The sequence below is a fragment of the Ascidiella aspersa genome, chromosome 6, assembly GCF_963924565.1.
Source record: "Ascidiella aspersa chromosome 6, kaAscAspe10.2, whole genome shotgun sequence".
Classification (NCBI taxonomy): Eukaryota; Metazoa; Chordata; class Ascidiacea; order Phlebobranchia; family Ascidiidae; genus Ascidiella; species Ascidiella aspersa.
Genome location: NC_139452.1, coordinates 14,465,265 through 14,492,662, shown reverse-complemented (window position 1 = coordinate 14,492,662; position 27,398 = coordinate 14,465,265). Strand labels below are relative to the sequence as shown.

Here is a 27,398-nt window from a genome sequence, read left to right as displayed (position 1 = left end):
GATCTAGTTTTCTATTTTAGTGAGTGCCTTGAATATCAAAACACGCTAAAATCAAATTGCCCTCATCTAGGTCTTATGTCAGTGGTCAGCAAACTGTGGGCCGCTGTCCTAATGTGGGCATTTTCGCCATTCTAGGGGGGCGTGAGCACTCTAATATTGTTATTATATTTATCGTAAATGAATCTTCTTTTAGGAGAGTTATATACTTATTTAGCTATATACAAATTACTTAATATAACAAATTAGCATAAGAATAACGTGTCATCAATCACAGACTATTTAGATGGATTAAATCCATAAAATTTAAAATGGTTAAAGGTAAAATAAAAAATTGCAGCAAAGCACTTTCTAAAATGTTCTTATTTGTGTGTTCTGGGTGTAAAACGTATAGTTTCCGCAAACTGCCCAACAGAAAAAATTAACGGGTTAAAAACGAATATAATTTAAACTTTGTAGTAGTATCAACGTACTTAAAATATAATAGTTTAACCACGGTATCTAAACTGCAAGGTTTTGTCAGGAGCGTCATGTTTAGGTTTTCAAATGTGCGGACATATTGAGACAGAATGTGCGCAAATTTTTGGCGTAAACATTTTTTTCACACGTTGGCCACACCTAAAGGCTGTGACCCTGAATAGTACTTAAATTAAAAGTTTTAAAACTAATTGCAGATTGGAAATACTTTCCTTCTAACCCTATATTATATATCTTGTTTTGCAATTGGTTATTACTCGGGCGATTATTTTTTGACCTAAAAAAGAGAAATTTTGACTCAAAAATTGACATTTGACAGATTTTGACCCCAAAATATATTTTTTTGACTAAATTTTGACATATTAGAAAAACATTGATTTAAACAACATGTTTTTGACGTTTTACTGACCATCGGTCGAACACAAATCAGTTATTTGTTCGGGTTTACGCAAAACCAATGAAAAAGATTTATTTTAGAAAAGGTTATTTTTTATTTTAGAAAATGTTTTTTTGGTTATTATAGAAAATGTTAGGTGAACAGTTGAAATACACGGTAAAAATAATTGCAGAAAATTACCAGACACCAAGCATAAACTGTCGAAATAGAAAATGGGATATTTGCAAATCACAAGCGTAAAAAGACAGCAAATACGGTTCAATACATTTGTCCAAACGAAGTTCGAACTGTGCCAAATTAGATATATATTAGGCTTGGCTGGGTAATTCTGTCGGCTCGCGTATACCGTGCTCTAATAAAGATATAATGCAGTTAAAACGTCGTTGAATATAATTCATAACTAAAATTGTTGAATAAAATTTTAACTGAAAGACAATTTTAAAAAGCCGACAATATATTTTTCTAATTTTGTAAGCGATTTATGGCATTTTTAATCAATTTTGACTTTAAATTTTGGTGTCAAAAAAGAATCGCCCTAGTAATTCTGTTTGGTATCGAAGCATTCATAAAAAATTATTGGTTTGTTTTTGATGAAAAAATGGAGATGCAAATTGTAGAATAATTTTATAAATTATATATATTTTGAATGTAAGCAATAATCCAGGTGTCTTTAAGGTCTTTTCCTTATTTAAAACCTAAAATCGATGTTTCGCGATCCCCGGAAGTCAAATTTCGAAATTAGATTTATTAACAAACTAAACTACCTAGTTATTTATGGGTCTAAACCAGGGGTCGGCAACTTTTTTCATAGTCGCGGGCCAAAACCAAACTTAAAAAGGTCTCTGCGGGCCGCACAAAATGATAACTAAGAATTGTGTTATCAAAAATGTTAGAACAACTGTGAATCAGGCAGGCCTTGGATATTTTTCGCACTTGTTTAATTTCATTTACAGAGGCAGCAAAGCGTAGACACAAGGCGGATGAAAAGTGTAATAAAACTACTTTGAGGGACGCGATAACATTTAATGTTGATCTAGCTCTGTGTTTGTTAACTGTTTCAAGTCAAGGCGCACCTGGCTAGCAAAGCGAGCGCGATTTTTTTGGTATACTGGTATTTCTTTTAATAAGTAATGAATAAATTTTTTCACAATTACGTAGTTAAAATATTCAAAAAGTATGTCAAATAGACTCGTGTCTAATTTGTCAAAGAGGCGGCGGGCCGGATGAATTACATCGGCGGGCCGTAGGTTGCCGACCCCTGGTCTAAACTAAACTATATAACAATGGTGTTTAAACCTTATGCCAAAGTGGAAATCGAGAGTATGCATTTTCTTAAATCCATGAAATAGATATTTTAGGAAAAAGGCCGTAATGCAAATAATAAAAGTATGCAATACGTCATATTTTATTGCGCTTTTGGTCTTGTTTGCCATCAAATGCTCTTTAATTTGGCCTAAATATTTGCATATGCAGTGAATTTCCAAATAATATATTTTGTATGTGTGCCGCCGAATGTTCGTAGCTCTCTCTGTTAGTGCAAGTGAAAAAAGTTGCGGAGCACTGTTCTAAACTACGAAACTCATAGCCCGGTAACTTACTTGGAAGCCTTATCAGTAAGTTTGCTTGCGTTGAACGCCTTCAGGTGATATTCGTTAAGTTGAAAGTCACAGTCAAAGATCTTTCGCAACACTTCCAATCTTTCTTTGAGCATGGAATTACAAGGCCTCGAGGGAAAGGGGTAAAGCGGCTCGTATAAGTAAACCACATCCGATCGCTGGTTAAACAGTTCGCCTAATACACTTGATCCTGAACGTGTCTGAGTTAGGAGAATCACAACCTTTCTGTTACCGGTACTCAAGTTGTGTGAAGCGTTTGCTGGATTTTGGCATATTTCCGTCGTTTTGCGAGATGTTGCCGTGGATTTATCAATGATGATTTCTCTATTGGTCCAACCATAATAGGCCAAAGAAAGCATGATAAAGCTGGTGACCATCACCAAAACTTTGAATGGCGGCTTCATTGCAAAACAAGTTGGCTACCTTACAAAAATAGGGGCTAAAAAAAGCTTACTTTAGCCTAAATTAATTACCAAACGTCTGACTTACCGTGTAGTGCAGTGCTTTTCAACAGGGTGTATCGTACACCCCAAGGTGTACCGTATTTTTAATGGGTATACCACTTTGATGGGGTATACAGTAGAGATAGACCGATATATTTACCGATAATATCGGCCGATATTTGGCTTCTACCGATATATCGGTATCGGAAAATGTGAGCCGATACTTTGGCCGATATTTTAGTATGAAAATATGATGTAAATTTTCCTGTACAACAAACAACTTACCCATTTTTTAATAATAACAATTGGGTTTTAGCATCACACCAGTTAATATGCAAAAATATTAGTTTAATAATTACTAAAGGTATATAATCTAAAACGTTATTTGGATTTTATTTTTAATTAATTCAAATTTTGAACATTTCTTAGGTATATAAAAAAATCGGTATCGGTATCGGTTGACAAAATTGTAAAAAATCGGGTATCGGTCTAAAAAAGTGATATCGGTCGATCTCTACTATACAGGGGTGTACCAGACAGGCGCGGATCTAGGATTTCAGTTTGGGGAGGGCCATGAATTTTTTTCAGATATGACGTCACAATTTTTTCAGAAATGACGTCACAAAAGTATACCATTGCGTGACGTCATAATTCAGGTAAAAATAACATCGGCTGGCCGAATAAACTAACTCCTTCAAAATAACGCGAAAAACAGACCTTTTGAAAGCACGAAAAAGTAATAAGGTTAGCCTCTACAGTGGGCCGGTTTCCTACTTTGACCCGGTATGAAGAATATCGCTGAAAGACGCTACCATGTCTATTGTCTACACATCTTGCTTTTTCCCGAAAAGGCGAGAGCAACCTCACATGCCACCAAAAGCGCCGAGGCCACGTCGCAATAAAATCATAGCGTTGTCTGCTGCGGTCAGCTGTGGTTCTTTCATGACACTTCTCTCAATTTTTAAGATACTGTAGTTGGTTTTTACCAAATAAGGTTGCTGAAATGAGAAAAAAACTCTATGCAGAGTTAATCCTAACATTGGATAGGTTATTCAAATCCTTACACAAGGGTCGGCAACCTTTGTGTAGTAGTCGCGGGCCAAAAAAGGTCTCTGCGGGCCGCACCACATATGTTAAATGAGATTTTGTGTTATTACAACTTTATAACAATTGTGAATCAGGTGGGCTTTGGATTTTTTTGCACTTTAAAAACGTGTTTATAATTACTTTTAAGGAGGCAGTAAAGTCTTTTAGCAAATTCGCGTATTCTTGGTTTAAAATTCGAGTCCACACGTCGTCACCCCCCTACTACTATTCAAAAAGTGTAATAAAACTACTTTGAGAAAACGCGATAAATTTTATAGTTAATCTATTTTAGTGTTTGTTAACTATTTGGGGCACACCTGGCGAGCGAAGCTAGCGCGATTTTTTTGGTATACCGGTATTTCTTTTAAATTTCTTGTTTTTGTTACATTTAAAAAAAAAATTGTTAAATAATATTTTTCGATTATGTTTGAATACGTTTTTCGTTATTTTTCGATTATGTTTGAATACGTTTTTCGCCTTCGACGCACTTGGCAGCTTTCCACGGCGCAACAGTAAAGAAGCGCTGATCTAGTTCAAAAAGAGCATCAAAACGTAAACACACTGGATGTATGAAGATCATTAGCGCGAAGCTCGAAAATTTTTCGCATTTACACACTTAAAATAGTCAAAAAGTATTTAAAATATGGTGTCTAATTTTTTAAAGAGGCGGCGGGCCGAATGCAGTATATTGGCAGGCTGGTTCTGATACAGATTTGCATTAACAACAAAAAAGCTTTTAATTGTACTTGGATTTAAGTTAGTTGTTATATAGTCGAGGTCAGCGTACGGTCACTTAAGCCGTCTCTGCAAATCTGAAAAACGCCGCTTGGCGCGAAAGCTTAAAAATATGTGTTATTTTGGCGAAAATAGGCCATACTACCTAAGGAACCGCGAAAATAAGCTGCCTATTAAGTAAAAGAAATGTACATTTTTTTCAGTTTGGGGGGGGGGGCCATGGCCATATCCCCCCCCCCCCCTAGATCCGCCCCTGGTACCAGACCCAGACAACGCAGGACAATAGGCCGATGACTATATCACAGTTGCGTTACTTTGCCGCCTCTCACTAACCATTGTGAGATAATATTCCTATTATATTATCAGATCGTGCGACCAGTTTGACCTGCAGTAACCTGTTGTTTTGACGTGACTTTGTGGCTATTCGACGTAAACGACGTAAACGATTTTAAAGTAAGCATCTGCAGTTTTCGCTGCTCAAGGTTTGCTAGCACAAAATAGTAACTTAAGGATATATGAAATAAAAGTTTGTGACACACTAGTTAAAAAAAATAAATGGTTGCAACAATGCCCTGCAGCAATTTAAAAAGCCTGCAACTAAATCTTTGTGGTGCGGGTTAAACAGCAAACCGCAGGCCACAAATTTTGGTTCCGCGGGCCGCATTTGGAACAGTAACTTGTGCTACTTGAACCACGATCATATTTGGTTCAAAAGGCGGAGTTTAAACGTTTAAAAACTCTAATTTTCACCTGGCCCGTTAAAAATTAGCTCAGTTATAAGCAAAAAAGTCTACGAAAATGAGGGTAACCAAAGGATTAAAAGGTTTGACTTTTAGACTTCAATGTCTTAAACCAGTGGTCGGCAAACTTTTTCTATTGCGGCCCAAGTACCCTTTTCAGGGCTATTATAAGGCCCACTAAAAAAATTGCGTTTACATGTAGTCAAAGTTGCAAAAAATATAGTTCGACAGGTAGGCAGCTATACAAGCACTGCTGTAGTGCACATATTCACAATATGCAATAAGTATAACAAAGAGAAGCCCACACTAACATTTTAAATCAATCAGAAATGTATATTTGCCATATTACAAGTTTAGACTATTTAGTATTTACCATTGTAGGCTAACTATTCCGTTCCCGGTAGCAATCATAGGTAGTCTACAACGGCAGTGCATGTCAACTTTTTTTGGAACAGTACACACGTTTACTGAAGAACTAGCACACAGCAGTCCTCGCAATTTGTCAAACAACCAAGTGAAAATTCTAATCTGTACTTCAAGTTGCAATTTTTTATATTGTACTAATTTTTTTTCTCAGACTTATTAAAGACAGAAATCACAAGCTAAACAAGTGTTTACTGTACTAAAAAAACTATTAACCGTTGTGACAAAAACTTGGTATTGAATCACAATAACGATTATTATAACAACAAATATTTGGGTATGATGTCACAAATAAAAATATGTTTCAAGCCATGCACAATTAAAAACATGTTGTGCCATGTATTGTACCCCAAGTCAGTCTGGTCATAAACCTGTTTGATTCTTGGGATACCTGATCATAGGCTTATTGTATTGCGGTATCTTGTACACCGCAGTACAACGAATTAATATTTTTTCAACAGAGTTTTATCATAATGTATATCATTTTTAATTATTTTTTGTGCTATTGCGCATTCACAAATGTATTACATAGGTCTAAAGTCTGAACCAAAAATTGTATTACATAGGTCTGAAGTCTGAAACCAAAAAATAATTTTGTAACGAGGTCGTTAGTTACATTGGGTTGTTAAAATGGGTTGCGGTATGAAAAAGGTTGAAAACCACTGGTTTATAATAGTTAAACAAACACAACCACTTTACAGAGAAGTTCCATTGGTGACTTTCTAAATATGAGAGAAGCTTATAATAAAATAGAAGAGGTTATTGACTTAGTCAAGTCACAGGAGAACAACTGGATCGTTTGTGTAGTATTGCATAACTTAACTCGAACTGATGGAGAAAAATAAATAAAATGTTCGGACTCAGCGTCCCAATATTGGTTTATCAGGCACTTTAACTCCCGATGCACCAAAATTTCGAGGACAGTGGTTGCGACCTTAACAATTTAACGGGAAAATGTAAAAACTATTTTTACTTTAACATTTCAATTAGTGCGAATACGAACTAGTAGCTGAACATAAGTTTTTAAATGATACATTTCAAAATATATTTTGCGAACCCTGGAAATCCTCTGAGGGATTATTGGGACCTCAGTTTGACAGCAACTACTTTAGGCAGAAAAACACTAGGGCATTGTATATTCAACAACGATACTATATATTTCAACAAAACAAATTCTATATGCAACGTCAAAAGGAAAAAAAGAACGTTAAGGATTTATATTGAAAGTGATTTGGATTGCACGGTAAACATCGTACAGCGAAAAAGTAGGAACACTAAAAAGCAAAATAGCAATTCACCGAACAACGCTTTATGTATAACATTTCTGTACGATACAACTAAAGAAAACAAAAAAATACGTTAACAAATAATAGTTAACGTAAAAAGTGGACCAACAGGGTGTTAGATAGCTAACAAGGTACGAGAGAAAACTGTTGCGTTACGCTGATGAGGTGGCTTACACGTCTTGGCGTTCATGAATCAATCTTCTATAGGTATCAGATCTACCACATCAAGTGTTCAGGAACACGATCGGCAGATAAAACATTCCTAAACTCATTTCTTATTTCAACTTATTATGATAAAGGCGATAAAAAATGGTTCATGGAAAGCAAACCAAAAATATACAAGGATAACAAGGTGGTCAGTTTAGTAGGCTTAAAGTGCCGGGCGCATTGTTCTACTAGTTGAGTCAAGCAAGCGACAATTCTACCAAAAGTTAAGTTATCAACAGACATCAAAGTAAAGCAGAAAAGTTTGCTTCGCGTTTTCTTAGGCCCTGTGGTAACAAAGACCTAATATAAACATTCATAAACCCTAAATAATTAACTTAAATAATAAAAGTGCACATCAATAATATAGAATGTTGGAAAACAATACTTCGGTTAAAAGTTTTTTACAAAACAGGCAAAGGAATATGAACGTTAAGAGACGTATGCGTGCAAAGCGCGTTTAAAAAAAATAATATTCCGCAAAGTTATTAGACGGATAGAATAATCTGAGGTTACAATAAATAACCACGGCTTTTGGAAGTGTTGTGTTTTTTATCTCAACTTGAAAGTAATAGAATTTCGGAGTAAAACCGACTTTTTGCAAAATGGCAACAATTTTAATTTCTTAAGTTGAAAAGATTGGCGCAGCAGCCACCGCACTTGAACGTTTTGCCTAAAAATATCGAGAAAAGGTAAGAAAAAAAATTACTAAATGAAAAAAACATGTAAAAACGAAGAGTGTATTTGCATTGAGTTTAAAAACAATTAAACGATTTAACAATTCAAATGATCTGAATCGCATCGCGTAACACTGACAAACTAACAAAATACTCTATCTGACACCGTCTATAACCGCATACTGCATGTGAAATACAACAAACCCTTTGCTTATACGGATTAGATGTTTCATTACGCCGTAAAGGTCTAGATTCAAAGTCGTGAAAAAAATGACTGTTTGACCTCTAATAGTAGAGATCTACATTACTCTTTTAACAGAAACAAAGATCGATATAACAAGGCACTTGACACGATTTAAAGAAAAAGTACAAAAACGTATAGATTCTCTACAATCATAAATATTTTAATTGATTTCGTGTTTCGCGCAAAAGAGGCAACCTGTAAAACAATCTAATAAAGTTACAATTGACAAAACTACGCCCAGCGGTGGAAGTAGTTTCGTAAGATAGGCAGGCGTGCACGTATATGAGGGTCACACCCACATAAACAACAGGAAACGCTCCCTTAAACGCCCTTTATCACGCTGGCGTCTTTCACGTGGCCATGAAATGGCGAGGCGCCGTTCTGACCCGACGCGCCGCCGTCCGATTTTAGGCCCAAAAATGGGGGGCTTTCCCCGAAAGTCGTCCGATAGCCGGAATCGCCGAGCGACGAGGAAGGCTCGCGCGACATCGATGAGCTTGTGGTCACACTGTCCGACGACTCCAAGTCGCTGGAAAGCCTCAGGTCGTCGCCGGTGCGAGTGAACGCCAGCGGGGCGAACTTGCCACCGACCGTGTCCTCCGACGCTGAGCAGCGAGGTCGCTTGGCAACCGGAGACGTTACGAGGCCGACAGTGACGTCAGAAGAGGCGGGCGGGCACTCGGCGGACAACACAACCTCGGCGAGGTCGACAACGGGAGACGAGCTCGATGACGTGGCGCCGTCTCGGTACATGGTCGCTGACGTCATAATGACGCTCTCACTTGACCCGCTGCTGCTCCTGGTGTCCGAACCAGTGCTTGCGCTCCGCTTCCGGGTTCGCTTTCGATTTCTGCGCTGTGCTAGCGGCGCGTTGGTGACGGCTGAAAGCTGAAAGCCCTCTTTGGTTGCCATGTGGAACGCCTTAAGGGTGGCGTTGAAAGAAGTGGGTAGACGTGGACCCGGGGAGAGCATGCAGGGGCTCAGGAGGGGCGTGGTCGGAGCGCACGCCCCCTCAACCCAGGGGTTGTTCAGCAGGTCGGGGATCTTGAGTCGTTCTTTCGGGTCCACGGTCAGCAAACCTATATAACAAAGATGGTTGTTTAAGTCATTTTCGGTTTGAAATTTTCTTAATAAAGAGTTTACTTGGACAAGTTAAAACTAAGTGTTGTGGTTTTATGTAGTTTTGAAATGCTTGACAATAGACATAGCCTACTCAGTGGATAGATATGGTCCAACATGGCTTGGCTGTATGGACTTCCTACATATTTTACAGCCGGATAAACAAAATGTATTACACCCTGAAAATTTTATTCAAATATAAACGTGTGTGTTGTATACCTTTGTAACATGAATCAACCACTTCTTTCTCATTAAATTATTAGGCCCGAAAAGTGCGCCATTTTTGATGTATTAACTTTTGCAATTTAGGTTAAAAAAATTCGACTCTATTATATATTTGTGAATTGGGTAATAACAATTTTAGTTCAAATGTAAGTTTAATTTTAGACCTCAAATAAATAGAAACGTTTTTTACGCAAAAAGAAGCGCAAAACGTGTTGCCAATCTTAACAAGATGGCTTTGTCTTTTTAGTGGCCTATAGGTCAAAAAATATGTTGTAGATTTTTATCCGAAAATAAAAAACGACGCCAAAGGTTTACAAAATGACCTATTCGGTAAAGCCGACAATTTCGTAGCCCTATGGTCACTGGTCAGTCTTCCCTGTTTAACCAATGGCTCTTACCGTGCACGATTTGTCTGGCTTCCTCCGACACGTTAAGCCAGGAACTAGAGTCAAAGCTGAAGTCTCCCTTCTTGATGCGCGCCATTATCTCTGTTGCTCCAAGACTCCTGCCACTTCGAACGAACGGGACTTCCCCGGAAAGCATGGCGTACTGCGGCAATTGTCAAAGGACGGTTAGGAAAGATTTTAGGAGGACAGCATAGAAATATTGCGACTGAATAGTTTGGCATCTTTATTACAAAACAATATAGAACTATAGATGTGGTAAATTTGGTAAAAGAACGATTGGGTTCAATTGAAGAATCGTCGTATTTTTAGCGGGCACCAAATATTGACAAACATTTTTTAATTCGTTTTTTTTTTCAAAACATAATCAAGCTTACAAATATATTCCCTGGTATTTCGTTTAAAGTAGTACCCCTCGTTTAGACATAGTTGTATTTGTATATAACCATAATGTAACATTCTAAAACTTAAACTTGTAAAAAAAACTTGTAAGCTCGTAAAATGCCAATATCGAAATATGTGGAGTAAAAAGCATCCCCCAAAAAATTTCGGTGTTTAAACCTTAACTTGAAACGATAAGGTTTACTTCAAGAACGTTTAAACAACCTTCCATGACATATTGCTTGACAGGTTTAGTTACTAATTTCAATAGAGCATGTGTGAACCGGCGATTTGGGACGATTTTCTTTAAAAAACTATCCATTGTGAAGCAATTTTGTACGGCGGAATTAGTAAAAACAAACGCTTCCTGATTATAACTTTATTCCGGGGCAACCCACCAACACGACGCCGATGCTCCAAAGGTCGCACGACTCGTCATAACCGGTCCCTGGGGCACCCATAAAGCCGGAAGTGTCAAGGACCTCGGGGGCGGCGTACTGCAGGGTGAAGACGGGGGTTTTGAGCGACATCCCGATGCCGGCCGTGTTGACCGTCTTTGTGCGAGCGAAGCCAAAGTCGACGATCTTGAGGTGAAGCTGCGAGACGTCGGGCGACTCGTCGTTGTTGTTTGCGTCGCGCGGGTGAACGAATAAGATGTTCTGCGCGACGAATTAGATTGCCTTTGTCATTCACGGCGGTGTTTTATTTTACAAAAAGGTCGCGGAGCTCTTTCTCGTAGCGTTTAACATTTTTTACAGTGAACCATTTATAGCCAACTGTTGCACATTGAAGCACCGTTTGAGGTAAGGATATAGCGATTTCACATTTCTTTTGGTGTCTTTCTATTATTAGTGTTTAATTTTTGTCAGCCAAACTTGTTTGTGGCCTTAAATTCTAAAAAATGGATTATGCCTTACTCTGATAGAGCATACAATTAATCGGGCCTGCGACACGATAATACTGGTACTCGAACGAAATTAGTACTCAAACTTGCAACATGACTACTCGGAAAGGCCACCCGGGTAAGGGATTTGCCACACAAGAACACGAATCGCCATCCCAATCTTCATACTTGCAACCCAGGTATTTGAGTATTCAAATTATCCATAATAGTTTTAAGAATACTAACACTTATCCCTAACCTCTGGCTTCAAGTCTCTGTGCACTACAGACTTGGAATGCATGTATGCCACTGCCGACACGATTTGCTTTAGAATGATGCTCGCCTCCGCCTCGGTGAACTTTGACCTCTGACGTATCATGGAGAGGAGTTCGCCGCCGTGCAGGAGCTCCATTACTATAAAGGTGTGGTGCTATAAAAGTAAAATTCGAGTTAATGTACTTGGTCAAAGTGTCTGCTTAAATAAACCTCATCGACTTGATAGCGCAATTATTCTTCTCGTACTTGTGTTCAGTGTTGCAATTTCTAAACCCCAGGGATATTTCCTACTCATTTATGAGTCCCTAGGGATATTTCCTACTCATTTATGAGTATTTTTTATATTATTAGTACGACCAGTAACACCCAAGTAAGTCATAAATTATTGTTCTAATTGCTTCTAAAACAAGCCTATCACAAAACCAGAAAACAGACTTTGTATAAAGGCAATAAAACGTAAAGTTTAAATATCTGAGTAGACTATATATTTCGCCTATACTGGCATTGTCAGTTCCTACATAGTAAAATACCATAGAAAAAGCGAAGTAATAATAAAATTAATTAAAAAGTCAAAAACATATGAAAGCAGTATAGATTAACTAAAACTTTTAAGAAAACTATGGCTTTCTGAAAGGTGATCGAATGCAAGCAGCGCCGCACGGACAAGGCGACAGTGATCGACAAGCAGAAACCTGCTGCCAATGGTTTTTGATTCCATAAAGATACGCCATTTTATATATTTGTATAGGGGCATTCGATTAATGCCAATCAAATGGAACAAAAACACTCCAGATTTATCTTAAACTTCCGCTGCATATTTTTGTAGTATTTATTTATAATTTAATCAAACCCGGTTACTTCGGCTGCGAATGCTTGTTGCAAATAGCGTGATAAGAAACCTGGTAACCTACGCAGGTCATGGATTTTAGCACATAAAGACTAACCAAGTTTTACGGCTTTCCAACATCAATTACCCGCTTATAGTTATTCCCAAGGAAATATAGTTCTATAATTAAGACCTAATCCCCAACGGTTTAAAACATTTGTGAATTTAATAGACGAAGGGTTACCTACCACGTTTTCCACCTCCGTTGACCATCACGTGTATCACGCAAATTATCGCCTAAATATTAAAAATTATTTAAAAAAAATTGTGTTTGCAATGTGCGCTTCATGAAGGTGTTTTGTTACAGGCTTTGTTCAGTGGTATTTCGTGCAGTCTAAATTCGAGGTAAATTATTGTAAAAAAATAAAAATTATTTTAAATCTAGTTTTCAAATTCAGTTATTTGGGAAAACTGAGGTTGTTTCGTGACGGGGTGTTGCAATCATAGGGCTTAGTAAACAGTTAATCCGTCGGCCATTGTTTACATGCCTACACAAACAGCGGCGTGACTCATTTTGTATTGGCAACTGTTGGCCTAACACCTAATGCTTCCTACATACTTTTATACCGTTAGACCACTCAACTTTACATGTCTTTGACAAAAGGCAAAGGTAACTGACCAACATTTTAAAACGATAGTTAGGCTGTTTACAGTTAATTTGGTACCCACTGCTTTCATAAAAATAGAAAAGAATTTCCACATGAACCCATTTCCTGGCTCTCTTGCAGTCAATGCAAACTTTGAAAACCAGAAAAAAAATCGTAAGCCAATACGTCACCAGTGCTAAGTAATATGACGGTTTCATGGTAGCATTACCATGCATAGTACAAATAAACAAAGGGAAAAAAGCATGAAAAAAATGTGTAATCCATTAGGCAAAGAAAGTCAAATTTGTGAGGAAATTAGCAAAATCGAAGAGTTATCAAAACATATAGATCAGTTATAAGTAACATTAGCAACATGGCTAGAGGCTGGATAACGGTAAATATGTCTTGCAAACAAACAGTTGCGCAACTTAACGGCGGCCCGTCCACAAAAACAACGCCGGAAACTCCCCTTATGTACGTTCGTTAAGCCGAGCGGGCACAAGTTTACTGCGCGGCAAATGCAACATCCTGTTGACCTAATTTGCAACTAAGCAGTAGGAAATTTTAGATCTAAGAGTAGCCATTTTCATGCGTTATTAGAAGTCGCCACAGCAAATATATATTTGTGCACATTGTCTAGTACTTTAGTGCAATTTAATGTGTTTTTAAAATACATCAAAGCTTGGGTATAAAAGTTAAGACTGTGGTCCGAAACCTAGAGCACAAATATTTTGCAACTGAATTACATATTCACTGATATTTTATTAGCTAATGAAAATTACTGTATTGGGAAGGCAAAACAAATTGAACATCACGTCATTAACACTATGGTGGTCCTATTCCTACCTTATCGTGGTATATGTTATGCAGCTTCACGATGTTTGGGTGTCCTTGGCACATCGTTAGCGACTTCAATTCGTGCATGGTTTGAAGTTCCCATCTAAAAGAACGGTTGTTCTTAAGGTTACAATTAAGATTTTTAGTGAAATTTTTTATCGGTCTGTTATACACAAAAAATTTACACCCACTATATAACGTCTGGAAGATTTTCATTTTTTATTAAGTTTTTTTAAAAGGTTTCATCATAAAGGCAGGCGCAATAATTTCCTTTACCGTGAGTTACACTAAGCTTAAGCATATTTTCAACAGTGGATTAAAACGGTAAATATATAGCTTATGACGATGTACAACACTGATGAAGGATTATGGAGTGAAATGTATCGATTTGTGAAATTTGCCTACTACGGAGTAATGAGTTCCAAGTCCTTTTAAATGGTAGTGTTGCGTTTACTTAGTGGACAAGGTTGTCATTTAATACCGTCTACCGCCAAATTACCACACACACAAAAAAAATCAGTGTGTATAGTTCGGCGATTTACACACCTCTTGCTGACGATTTTCACCGCGAACTCCTTGCCCGACGACTTTTCGACGCACTTGCGGCACACAGAAAAGCTGCCGTCTCCGAGCGGCGGACCGCCGAGGTCAAGACGGTACTGGGAGAAAAACTCATTGTCGGACGCCCCGGCATACGCGGCCCTCTTCAGGTGGCTGGGTGATGGGTGACCGGTGGGCCGCGTTGGTCGAAGGATGTCGTCGCTGAGTACGTTCTGGCGTCCGAAGACGATTGAAGGCGATACGAAGGAGTAGCCCTGAAAAAAGTTTTTTGTTTCGTTTTTACGGCCGGATTATTTTACGATGGCGCGCGTGAAAATAGAAACTTTACAATGTTTTCTGGGAAATAAACGATGATAAAACGGAGTCCTTAGAACAGTGGATCCCAAACGGGTGCAATTCTCACACTCAGGGGGACCGAGAGATATTTGGAAACCTTTTAAAAAATCAGAGCCTTTTACAACACGTACACGATTAGAGTAGAATAAATCAAATTTTCTTCCTACGTTGTTTTAGGTTGATGTGTGTTGTTTCAGCTGTTTATTGTGACATTATAGTCAATGACTTACCAAAAAATTATTGTCGTGTTACCGCAATCTAGTTATTATTTCTGAGGGGTGCCACAAGCCATGAAGGGTTGGGAAAGATTGCCTTATAATATACAGTGTATTTTTTTTGTCTCGTTTTTATTGCATCGCAGAACGATATTTATGGACGGCAATCTAAAACGTCTAAACTGATACATTGTTGTTGAAATTATACAAGCGTATGAAAGCCATTAACCGTGACAACTATAAAAGTAACAAATTCTGTAATTAGTCATTTATTGTCTACCAGTTTATAAAACAGGTTTGACAAAGTTAAATTAGATACGAAATAAGGGAGAAAACGACAAAAGAACACATGGACACAAACTAACAAGCTTGTGACAAGTTTGAAATGGGCTTTAGCAAGGGGTTCCACCAGCCATAAAATGTTGGGAACCACTAAATTTATTTTTCCCGTTTTTGTCAATTTATCTTTCCCGTTTTTACAGCATCGCAGAACTTTTTATAAAACGCAATCTAAAACGTTTTAACTGACAGATTATTGTTGATGAACTTATAAAAAGGGTAAGAAAGCCGGTAACCGCGACAGCTTTAAAAGTTAGAAATACTGTAAATTGTCATTTATTGTCTGCCAGTTTACTAAAACTGGTGTGACAAAGTCAAATTAGATATCAAATAATGGAGAAAACGAAAAAACACGGACACAAACTAACAATGTTGTGACGCGTCTGAATTCGGCTTTAGTAACGCATACCAAAGTCGAGTACCGGTAAATGTATATAGGAACTAACCGGAAGCGGTCACCAACGCCGTGTATTCAAACGCAGGCCAACAAAAACATGAACACGCCGAACAGGTGCGTACAAACGCGCGCAGCTATGCACAACAACAGCACGCGTTTGTTAGCAGCAGCAGGTAGGCAACCGAAAACAACAAGACGCCGGCGGTGATGTTGCTTGCCTCTGCGGGCAGTGTTTGACCGGAAGCCCCGCAAAGGCTTCAACGTCTGACTGACAGACGGAAACGAAACAGTTGTTTGTTTTGTTGTGGGGCTGTATTTTGCATCACTTGCCATGGTGCAGTGTTTCTTAACCATTTTAGCGTTCGAACCTTTTGAGCTTTCATGAAATTTTCTTGTACCCCCTGTCTACGATTGTCGACGGAAGTAAATAAAATTGTAATAGTAGGAATTAAAGTGTATTTATAAATAACGTGTTGAAAGCATGCATTAAAAACAGTTTTGTAAGTTCAACAATATTTACAACACACAAACAATCAGTCAGTTTACTTATGGCTTTTTGTTGTTCATTTTCGTAAGTTAGGCATTCTTCACAAATATGCCTAAATAGCGCATAATTTCACACTGCATGTCGTACCCCCTGGTGTGGTGCTTCGTACCACCAAGGGATACAAGTTTCCCCGGTTAGGAATCCCTTCCCTACGGCCTTAAGGAGTTTGGGTTTCGCGGCATCGGTCGGGGTTGACAGTTGACACACACGCACCTGACCGTTGTGTGTTTGTATGTGCTTGCTCGGGGTGGAGATCGTGCGCCGGTCGTGCAAAACGCGCGTTTCGCAATTAAATCGCAAGTCGGGAAGTTGGGACGTAGCGCTTCCGCGAAAACTGAGCGATTTAGGGCTAAAACTTTTATTAGGGAATTGAGTCATACTCGCGTTTTTTCACAAAACTTTTCTACCCAGATTGTATAATATGACACAAATTTGTGAACCATGGATATCAAATTCAACTATTATAAGTTATAATTACCCACCAAATAGAATGCGGAAGTTACCACGTTCTACTTGACTCGTATATTTTGACTCAGTCATCACGAGCTGATTTAGAACAATGAAATTAAGCTTTCAACACTATATTTTAGTAGGTGTGTTTTTTGTGGTGAATTAGTGTAACCTACTTACAAAACCTACTATAAATGGATATCTGGTGATCATGAGTATTTATAATAAAAGGCAGGAAGTGATAGTGCCAGTAAAACATAGACAACCCAAAAAAAATTCTGAATCATACAGTTATCTATAGCTAGACCTAGAAGTGCATGAAATCGCCAACAAAATTATAACCACTGATAGCAACATTATGCCTAATTTAGAATGAGCAACATCAACCTTAAACATAAATAAATTGGATAATTATCAGTAATGAAAGCAGTTGCGGAAGTGTTGCTTTTTCCGACCTTTGTAGTTTCCGAAAAAAACAAAGGTAAATATATTAATAAAAAACAAACAAGAAATATTAATAAAAAAACAAACAAGAAACCCCAAAAATAGAAAATATCACAGTTTAGGTCTCATCCATGGGCAAACCAAGTTTGCTGATTAATTATTTATTCAATATAGATAACAATGCACAACATGAGCTATGGTACAGAAAGATAAACATGCTACATAAACTGAGCAGTGGTTTACACAGCAAATGTAGTGGTGAAATAGCAGGGTCAAACCAGTTTCAACGCTGCATGACTGTCATGTTGTGATTATTTAAGAACAGCATACCAATAAGGAATGGCATGTCATAACATGCAGTTATACTAACATCAAAAAGTTCCTTTGTTAAACTTGCTAAAACAAATATTTCTAGTAATTAAACTGAAAAGTGGCACAACTTGGTTTAACAGAAAATGTTGATATAGTTTGTAAGTGCTAAACCACACAAAGTTGTATAACACAGTGTTTGACAGTTAAAATTTTCATTGTAAATGTACAAGTGCTCAAGAAAAAAATTGCAAGGAAACTTATACAAGTGCAGTTCAGTTTCTTGTTGAGCTAATATATAATACCTAAATGTAGAGAAGATAATCGGACATCCCCCATAGCAAACAGGATATTGTATATCCTACATTTAGTTTAGACCAGTGGTTCTTAACCAGGGTTTAATAGAACCCCTGGGGTTGGACAAAGCTGTTTCAGGGGTTCTATGAGAACGTCCTCTGAAATATTACCGTATAGTTTAATTAAAGCTCCGAGCGAACTTTAAACCCTTTTTCTCTGTTATTTATATATTTTAAGGAATCTAATAACACTATGAATATTATGGCATGTTGCTCCATGTAACTCATAAAAATATGAAGTGTCATATAGGTGAACATAGGAGACAAAAACAAATAGCGAAAATTTGGGGTTTACCAATGCTTGCAGAACAACATCTAGCGGTTTAACAAGGTAGCTTTAAGGTGAGAACCACTGATTCAGACAGATGCAAGTAAACTTTAAGCCTAACATAACAATCATATTAAGACCTGTTGCTGATATATAATTGATTACATTGAATTTGTTATGTTTTTTTAGGCATAAATGACCGAAAGCCACAAGTAAATAATCCCACCCAATTAGGACTTTACAAGCAGGACTATAATTCTTCAAGTTAAAGAATTAGTTGTTTGCATACTAATTACAAACATTTTTGTTCCTATTAAACAATTTTGTTACCTCAAAAACAAAATATATTTACCTTGAAAGGACAGGGGACATTGGCAGCAGGAGTAGGGGCTGGTGAGTAATCAGCTGGCATTTGTGTAAACTCCTCGGCAAAGTTACTGGTATCCATGTCGTTGGATATTGCTGGTTTAAATGGGGCGGGCACATTTTTGTGGGCCAACAGATTCCAGTCCAGGCCCTTAGAGTAGAAATATTTGTTAAAATCAACATTTATTATTTTACTGGTTCTTTAAAGGTTACAGAAATACAAATCGTAAACAAAAGGGATAAAGCATATAATAATCTAAGATAAATTATTGAAACAATCAATTATTATTTAATGTTCATTGATAAAAAAAAAACATTTTTAAAAAAATCTCTAAAATTAATTATTTTTGTTCAATAAAAAAAAGGTTTATTTTTTTTTAATTTTAAAAAATTTCAATTAAATTTCTTAAAGAATCTATGTATATCTTTACAGAACATGTATGTCATTACAGAGCATTTATAAATAATGAATCTTTACTTTTAAATATAATATTCTCGACAGTTTGTAACCATTTGCAGCTTAACAAAGAATATGTAAATATCTGTTGAAATATTTTTATAAAATTTAGTACCCCCTTGACAGGAATATAAACGCTGACTTTAGGAGAAAGGGGATTTAATCTTACTTGGTAATTTCCCTGCTGTGACACCTTTTCCTGTTTACGGTATTATTAATTATTCAGACTGATTTCCCCCATACATAAAAACTCATGTTGGCCAAGAACTGAAATAAGCAATATTCTTTAAGTTTTGATACAAATGTACATTTTTTTTGTGAACCCATTTGTACCACTTAACACAAATAATTCTACAATATAACCATATTAAGATAGTCTTGCATGTATTCGAAGGTTTACACAAACCGTTTAACCTGAAAATGATCAACTAAATTAAGTCTTAAATCAACTAAACTTGTTGCCTATCCATTTTATCTCAAAACCATTGCATTTATTGTTTTTAACCACTTTTAGTAATATTAAATAAATTTGTCACATTGTTTAATGGCATGATTTTATACAGTAGGGCTTTGTGTTGATTAGAAACTGGAAAAACAAAAGGATTTAAAGTATCACGTTGATAGATATGTACCACACATCATACTGAAACTCATATTAAAAGTAATTAGGTTAATGATAAGGTTGTTTTCCTTCCAAGCTTTACCTTGAACCCAGGGAATAATTATATCTTGTTGAGGTAAACTCAGTCCTGGATTATATAACTAACACTAATTATCGGTTAGCAATTTTCCTTAATTACATTAGTTAACATACATTGACAACGACTAATAAATTTAACACAACTACAGCTAAACCCAAGACCAAAATATATATTATTTATATATACCTTATAAAACACATGACTTTTAATTTCATCTATGCCAGCATCACCACAACCCAATCGCTGCTTTGGATTTTTCTCCAACAACTTAAAAATAATATCCAGAGCAGTTGAAGAAACACGGTGTGGAACAGGAGGTGACTTATAAAGAATTCGCCTGTAGAAAATATATATTTATATTAATGAAAAGGGATAATTATAATTGATTTAGGGGAAACATAATTGATTTTGTATATTAATTTTCAACAAACAATGGTATATTTTATGATCTTAAAATCATGAATGTTAAATTTTGATAAAGCTGTCTGAACATATAGCTGTCAACTCATGAGAGGCACGAGCCAGTCTTGAATGACGTGGAAACAGCTCAGCAAATTACAGGGTTTACCAGGCGATTATCATATTAAAACAAGTTGTGCTTAATCGCCTGGCCAACTTGGCTGCAATTACAAGAACCTTTTGATGGGACCACTTCCTGCAGGATGTAAGTGTATCAACAAAACTTAGGGGTAACATATGTCATGAAATGAGATAAGGAACACAAATTAGTTACATAACACCCGTTCCATCCCATGTATGCACATAACATCATGTAATTGTAACCACATTTAAAATACAATTTAGTTTATTATACATAAAAAAATAGGGGTTTTGTTTGGTAATTTGTCACTAAAAATATGTTAAAAAAAAAAAATACAAATGTGTATTAAAACATTATGAAGTACAAATACAATTAAAGTGGGCAGCTACAAGATAATAAAGCAGGGCATCCAGTTAACAAAATACCTACTTTGAAACCTCAGTTTGATTATTCTTTTCCCCTTCAACAGTAAATGGTGAGGCACCCGTCAAAAGTTCATACATCAACACTCCAAGACTCCAAAAGTCAACACCTCTGTCATGCCCAGAACCACTGTTGCGAATTACCTCAGGTGCCATGTATTCGATAGTGCCACAAAATGAGTACGCCCGGTCATTCTACAACAATTTTTTATATCTTTAAAATTTGTTATGATTAATTGAACAGAAACATAAGGGCGTTAGGGTTACAGCTAAGCTACATACACTCATATCAAAAAGAACATACTTGCATATAGTATTTTATATTAGACTTACCACCTAAAACAAAGTTTGTAGCAAAAAGTAAATACCCAACAACAAGATGCTGTCTTTAAATAATATTTACATCACATAATTAACATGCAAACACAAGTTTTCAAGGTCCCATTTAAGATCATTTATTTTCAGCTTCTTATTTGAAATGGATAAGGTAACAATGTTTAGAGTTGTTTACATACATGCAACATGCCTTTAGGAGAAGTGAGCACTAAGCAGTGTGATGATTTCATCAGCTTGTGTGAAACAGATACAGAGATAACCACAAATTACAAACAACAAAGTCAATCTAATCTGTGTAAACCTTAAGTGTAGTACTACAAACGTCATAGATTTTATTGACAGATTTTACAAGTTAAATAATTTTTAGAATAAAGTAATGGTTAGCAGCATTTATCTAACTTTGGCTAAAACGCTAATGCTGAGCAGCATGTAGCTTCACAAAATTTTAGGCATTGTATGGACTTACATCATTAAGAAATTCTTTACTTAATCCGAAGTCAGTAAGAACAATATGGCCATCAGAGTCCAGGAGAATGTTTTCCAATTTAATATCTCGGTATATAATCCCCAACTGTAATACATTTCTAATATTTTTAAAATATATTTTCTAATATTTTTTTTTAAACACAAATGTGTACAGTGAGTAGTGTTTTAATTATATACATATATATTTCATTTGACAATATGCTATACCAAAATAAAAATCAACACCAATTACAGCTATATTCACTATTCAGTGTAACACAGAAAAAAAATATGTTGAAAGACATAACACAAATATCAAACCTTGTGAAGGTGCTCCAGGGCTAAAAGAATTTCTGCACTGAAAAGCTGAACTTCCGACTCTGTGAATCTCTCTCTTATGTTTAGGTGTGTAAACAGCTCTCCACCATTCACATAATCTAAGTTTTATGAAAGTGAGTCATAATTGTGTAAAGCTGTCAATTCTCATTTGGGTTTGATTTATTTATAATATCTATTGTTGCGACAATAACTGAAGGACAGGTGCGGCAACCCTTCCAATATTGTTACATAAACATTTAGAACACCGCATAACCACCAATTTGTAAAAGCTCAAATTTAAAATTAAATAGATATACTTGTGAAGTAAAAACTAATATCCACTAAAACTTAAGACAACATTTAGAGAAGTGCAACTCATGTATACAGTACATACCAAGGATGAGATGCAATCTTGAATTTGTTTGGAAAGCATAATGAAGAGTGACTAAGAATGGAGACTGACGGACAGCTTCTAAAACCTTTATACAATTACAAATAAAAATAATATTAGAAAAATTACTGGACATTAAACCTACTATTATGCATAATTTGCTTATAGACTAATTTACTAAATATATACTAAAATTTAGAAAAAGCAAGAAAAGCATTTTCAATAAAAACACACAAAATACAGGACAATATTAAACCCAATAAAATGCAAAAATTGCAAATTACATGACTAATGTTAAAAATATCCAAACAAAACCCCTTATAAATTTAGAAAATGTGATTTGCGTGTATATATATATATATATATAACATTACATTAACTACCAACCTGGCGCTCTGTCATTGTGTGTTCTGCAGTCTTAGGTTTAGTGATAATAGATGCTTTTTTAAGCACTTTCATAGCATAAAGTTTTCCAGCATCGTGACCGTAAACCTTACGAACTAGAAATACCTTTCCATAGGCTGCAAAATTGGAACAACTTAGATAGCACTTAAAAAAATTATAAATAAACACTAATTCATGTTAATTATTTGTTGTAATATTATGCATTATAGACATAGTACTTTAAAACTCCACCTTCCTCTACCACTTACAAAAAGATCACTTTATAATGCATTTGCACTTACGAACTCATTGAAAAAATGTATGTTATACTATATTGAACAACAAATTTGTTTACAATACATGTTAGAAGGCTTATATAGCGAATTCGTGAACACACATATGTTTTATTTATAACTAATTAAACTTAGAAGATTTATAACAGTTTAAACAAATTTACAGTATAATTTAATGTAAATAAAATAACATACCACCAGTTCCCAGGACTTTCAACAGTTCAAAGCTTTCCAAGCCAACTTTTTCCACATGGCCAGTCAAGTTGGCTGCAACAAGATATAGACATTAAACTTACAGAATGTAATGTTTGAGTTTATCAATGTTGCCATGGCCAAATTTTATATAAAGTTTTGCACAAACAAAGTCCTATGCATTTCCGCTTTTACAATTATTCAATTCACACATAGTTGGGTTTAAAAAGTAAACAAATATATATATAAAAGCATAGTGATGCACAAAACAACAGAAAATAAAAACAATTGGATGTAAAAATGTAATATAAAACAAACTGCATGTAATAAGTAGTTTCTAAAATTGAAATTTCATACAAAACATTTCTTGAACATACCATCAGTAACTGTATGGACCACTTCATAAGGATGGCTAAATGTTGCCATCAGAATTAATAAGGAAATATGAATCTAAACTCAAGTTTTCCTACAGCTTAGTCAAAATTTCTACTTTTCCTGCAAAAAAGTTATTTTAAATTTATAATTATAAGCCTGGTAATTAATGTACATCAAAAGCAACAAACTCAAAGTTTTTAAATTGCATTTATTAGATATATTTAATGTAATAATGTATGTCAGTTAGATTTCAAATTTGCCAATAATCTTGCTTAAAACCAATTTCAATATATATAACCATATAACAACATTTGGTTGGTTCCCCAACCAAATCAAACTAGCGACCCAATTTTGGTTCCATCCCATAGGTTAAAAAACACTGTCTTACATTGTCATTGCTTAACTCTAACTTTTTTGCTGCAATTATATTTTATTTTAAGATCAAATTTTAAGTTGGAATTGGTCGATTGACTGATTCCCGAATAATTTGGTTAATTGTACTAGAACTTTACTAGATCCTATGACACCTTTCAACAAAGGCATTGCAGGATCCTAAAATAACTTTTAGGAATACGAGACTATGCAAAAAGCATACAGATTTTAGCAAAAACTTGCAACACGCGATTAATCAGCACGCCATCTCTTCGTTTTTGCAAAGTTAAATGTAAGCCTAATACAAGGTTCTTCCTGCTTTCGTTGTTTCTTCTGGGTTTAGTTTTGGTTTTCGCAAATTGACGTCATAGAATTGCAGCCAACCGTAAACTGGGAAGTACCCCAAATCGAGTTCACTGTTTCGCCTAATCAAAGAGATTATTTAAACCTCTTTTACCGGATTTAAGTACTTCTTGAGTTATATAACGGAGTTAAACCGTTTAAGTTGGGTAAGGTCAAAGCGTTTATTGCATTAGTCCAGATTTAATTATTTTTAAAATAAATCTAAGGTTGGGTTCGATAAATAAAACCACGGAGTCAAAACAAACCTGAACCGAATATGCATGATTAAACCCAGGACCATAACTAACATCGGTACAGCCGCTATTATGCAGCGGGGCCCCGGGAGAAAAGTAGGCCCGCGTTGGTTTACTATAGGGTACTAAAAACTTTTATAATAACTTTGTATATATTTTATTTAGAATATAGCGTAGGCTATATATGTATTTTTGAGGTTGTAGCTTTTTCGTTCATTCGATATTAAAATTGGTTCAACCTGCTTAAGGCCCGTTTACACTACAGCTGCACTGAGCGGAGCTGAGCTGCACTGGGCGTGAAATTGTTTTCACTACAGCTGCAGTGAGCTGCGCTGGGCGTAAAAATCGCGACAAAACGTAATGTTTTTCTACAGCTGCACTGGGCTTGAGTTTAGCTAGCAAAGCGTGGAAATCGCTCCAAAGCGTATTTTTTTCCAGCTGCACGGGGCTTGAGTTTAGCAAAGCGTAACTTTAAGCTAGCTACAGCTGCTGCACGGGGCTTGAGTTTAGCAAAGCGTGAAACGCTCGCCACAATAGAATTTAAATGCAAATTACGCCCAGCGCAGCTCAGTGCAGCTGTAGTGTAAACGGGCCTTAAGAATCACGTTTCAAACACGCTTACAGGAATGGAACTTATAGCCTACTAAGTTAAGTATCATTTTTTTCCTCGCAATTTTTACTTTTTGTTAATACTTGCAATAAAACTACAATCATCTGCATTCTTCGGAAACATTGTTGATACCAGAACCGTGTTTTTGAGATAATAAAATTATGTTAAACTAATATTATAATGCACTGGCGTCCAAAAAACGTGGATCCCTGGAGAAGGCCACATTTCCATGACCTTAACAACTTTCATGCGTAACGGTAAGACAATTATTCTACCATCACCCTTAATTGTGACACATACACGTCCGTCGTCCGCATACAAATCGTATTATAGGAACTTCCCTAAACACTTTGCATTTCTTCACAAAATTGTTAGAAAATTTGCAAGACTGTCCGCATTTAAGCCAAAAAAGTTCTGTCAGTTTTCAGTGCATTCGCTGACATTCTGGGACCTTCTCACGGACCCCTTGGGGACCCGTGATGCTTAGTTGGGAACCACTGGCTTAGACCTATATGAGTTTGATTATTCTCTATACATTTATTGACCCATATATTTAGATTCAACGCAAATATATTGTATCCGAACCGGAACGTTATGCACCGGTTTTGAACTATCTATGGTCAAACCGGAGTTAAACCGGAACTTTTAAATTGCTCAAAACCTAGGGCTACCATGTTTTCAACACCCAAACAGAGGACATTTTTTTGCCTGCAAGTGAAACGAAAGTAAATTTGTTACGCTTGAGAAAATCGTGTCATATCCACAAGTAATGCATTCTGCTTCGAAATAAATACGTCCCTTCCTAAAACAAGGAATACTTCTGGCGTAGCTCATCAGTAAACAGAGTTTTCCTCTCCGGCATTATAATTTATAGATTTTTTTGCTTCATGGTTGTCTATATTTAAAGAATAATAAAGAAAAATGAAAACATCTGCTGAAAACTACCGGTATACTATAGACCAGTGATTCTTAACCCTTTTTCAGCCGCCCCACACCCCCCCTCCCCCACCTCCGAACAGCAATTCGGCATTTTCCATTAAACATTGGTGAGAAAACTTGAAAATATTGTAACTTGTCGCTCGCGCGAAGCGCTAAAAAATTGAGTTTAATTGGTTGAATTGATGCTAATCTGTAAATTCAGGAGGCTTTTCGCGTTAGGCACACAAAACATGGCTCGAGCACGAGCTCATTTTGACAACGTGTTGTGAGGGCATTTACTCCAAAGTTGTAAGGCAGTCATCTCGAGTTCAAATAAAATTGTCAAGCGCAAAAATTAAACGGCGTTATCCTGTTTCAAAACATGTGACCAGTGACGACACACAATACAACGGCAATATTGCAAAAACCAAAAACATTATCGATTCGCGCAAAAAAGTTCAAGTCCACCTGTTGCTAGTCTGTTATCATATATAAAATATGAATAAAAAAAAGTTCGAACTGTTGAAGAGTTTTATCGTTTATTCATAAGTTTGCAAAACTCTAATTTAATATGGCCGTTATACCTTGGGTGATATGAAAATATGCAATGGCACTTAAAGAGACTATGTGCTAAAAAAGTTAACAAACGTAAAAAAGACAAGATTCGCGTGGAGCGCAAAAAATTTTTGCAGTTTCAATATAAAAGTTGCCAAAAAAGAGTTTGTACAGCGTTGTAGGAGTGGTGTACAACCCAAACGAAACCATAGAATCATTGCATAAAATTTAACTTAGAGCTCGCGCCCCCCTAAGAATTGCTTGGCGCCCCCCGGTTAAGAACCACTGTTATTGACTAACTAGACAAGCTTCTGTATGAAATAAGAACATAGACTACCATACAGTAGCATTGATGGTATGGGATTTGCTATAGGCCTGCAAAACTCATAACTTTGCTTATTAATGGGCCTTTTTAGATGTGAGGTTCTGTTGCCGTTTTTCTGGCGCAACGTTTGCAATAACAATTAAGAAGGTAGGGCATGTAGGACAATTTGTTGGAAAACCTGTTTTAAACCAGCAATTCGGCATGTTTCTTGGCTACAGTATATTTTTGGAAATAAATACGTCACGCCTAAAAGTCTTGTTAAAAGTATACGGTAAGTATATATGCTAAGTAACTCGAAATGTCAAAAAAGAGGACATTTGGACATTTTTGAGCGTCCTCGGAGGACCATTTAGTTTTCTTGAGAAAAGAGGACAAATCCTCCTAAAAGAAGACATATGGTAGGCCTAGTCAAAACCGAAACCGTAACTGAACCGGATTTCGAAAAAATCTTGAACCCGAACCGAACCGGAACCTGAAAAGTCAAACGGTTCGACTCCCTGAAATAAAGTGTCCGGATTCCCATAAAGATCATTTAACATTAGAACTCACCTTATTCTAAAAAAAATCTTAATAACGTTAAAAGTAACAAAACAAAGACATTATAAATTGTGACTACCTATGTGTCTATTTCAGAAT

At 36.2% G+C, this 27,398-nt stretch overlaps 1 protein-coding gene across 1 annotated transcript; it reads right to left on the bottom strand.

The window, feature by feature from the left end:
* Window positions 1-7,063: 7,063 nt before the first annotated feature.
* Window positions 7,064-23,508, bottom strand: LOC146140056 (ribosomal protein S6 kinase alpha-5-like). Its single transcript, XM_083392938.1, has 15 exons — window positions 23,389-23,508; window positions 23,015-23,086; window positions 22,530-22,663; window positions 22,146-22,230; window positions 21,755-21,870; window positions 21,435-21,539; window positions 20,640-20,827; window positions 19,856-20,006; window positions 18,498-18,662; window positions 14,470-14,738; window positions 13,933-14,026; window positions 11,597-11,767; window positions 10,853-11,113; window positions 10,068-10,218; window positions 7,064-9,404 (listed from the first exon to the last, which is right to left on the bottom strand). The coding sequence occupies exons 1-15, from the start codon at window positions 23,435-23,437 to the stop codon at window positions 8,647-8,649; spliced, it is 2,769 nt and encodes a 922-aa protein (XP_083249064.1). The 5' UTR covers window positions 23,438-23,508; the 3' UTR covers window positions 7,064-8,646.
* Window positions 23,509-27,398: the final 3,890 nt, after the last annotated feature.

Bases quoted from the DNA above. Each gene is read 5' to 3' on its own strand.
- LOC146140056 (XM_083392938.1), bottom strand. From the start codon at position 23,437: ATGGCAACATTTAGCCATCCTTATGAAGTGGTCCATACAGTTACTGAT. The intron at 23,087-23,388 runs GTATGTTCAAGA...ATCTTGTTGCAG, and splicing joins GGTCCATACAGTTACTGATG to CCAACTTGACTGGCCATGTG. The intron at 9,405-10,067 runs GTAAGAGCCATT...TTTGTTATATAG, and splicing joins AGCCAGACAAATCGTGCACG to GTTTGCTGACCGTGGACCCG.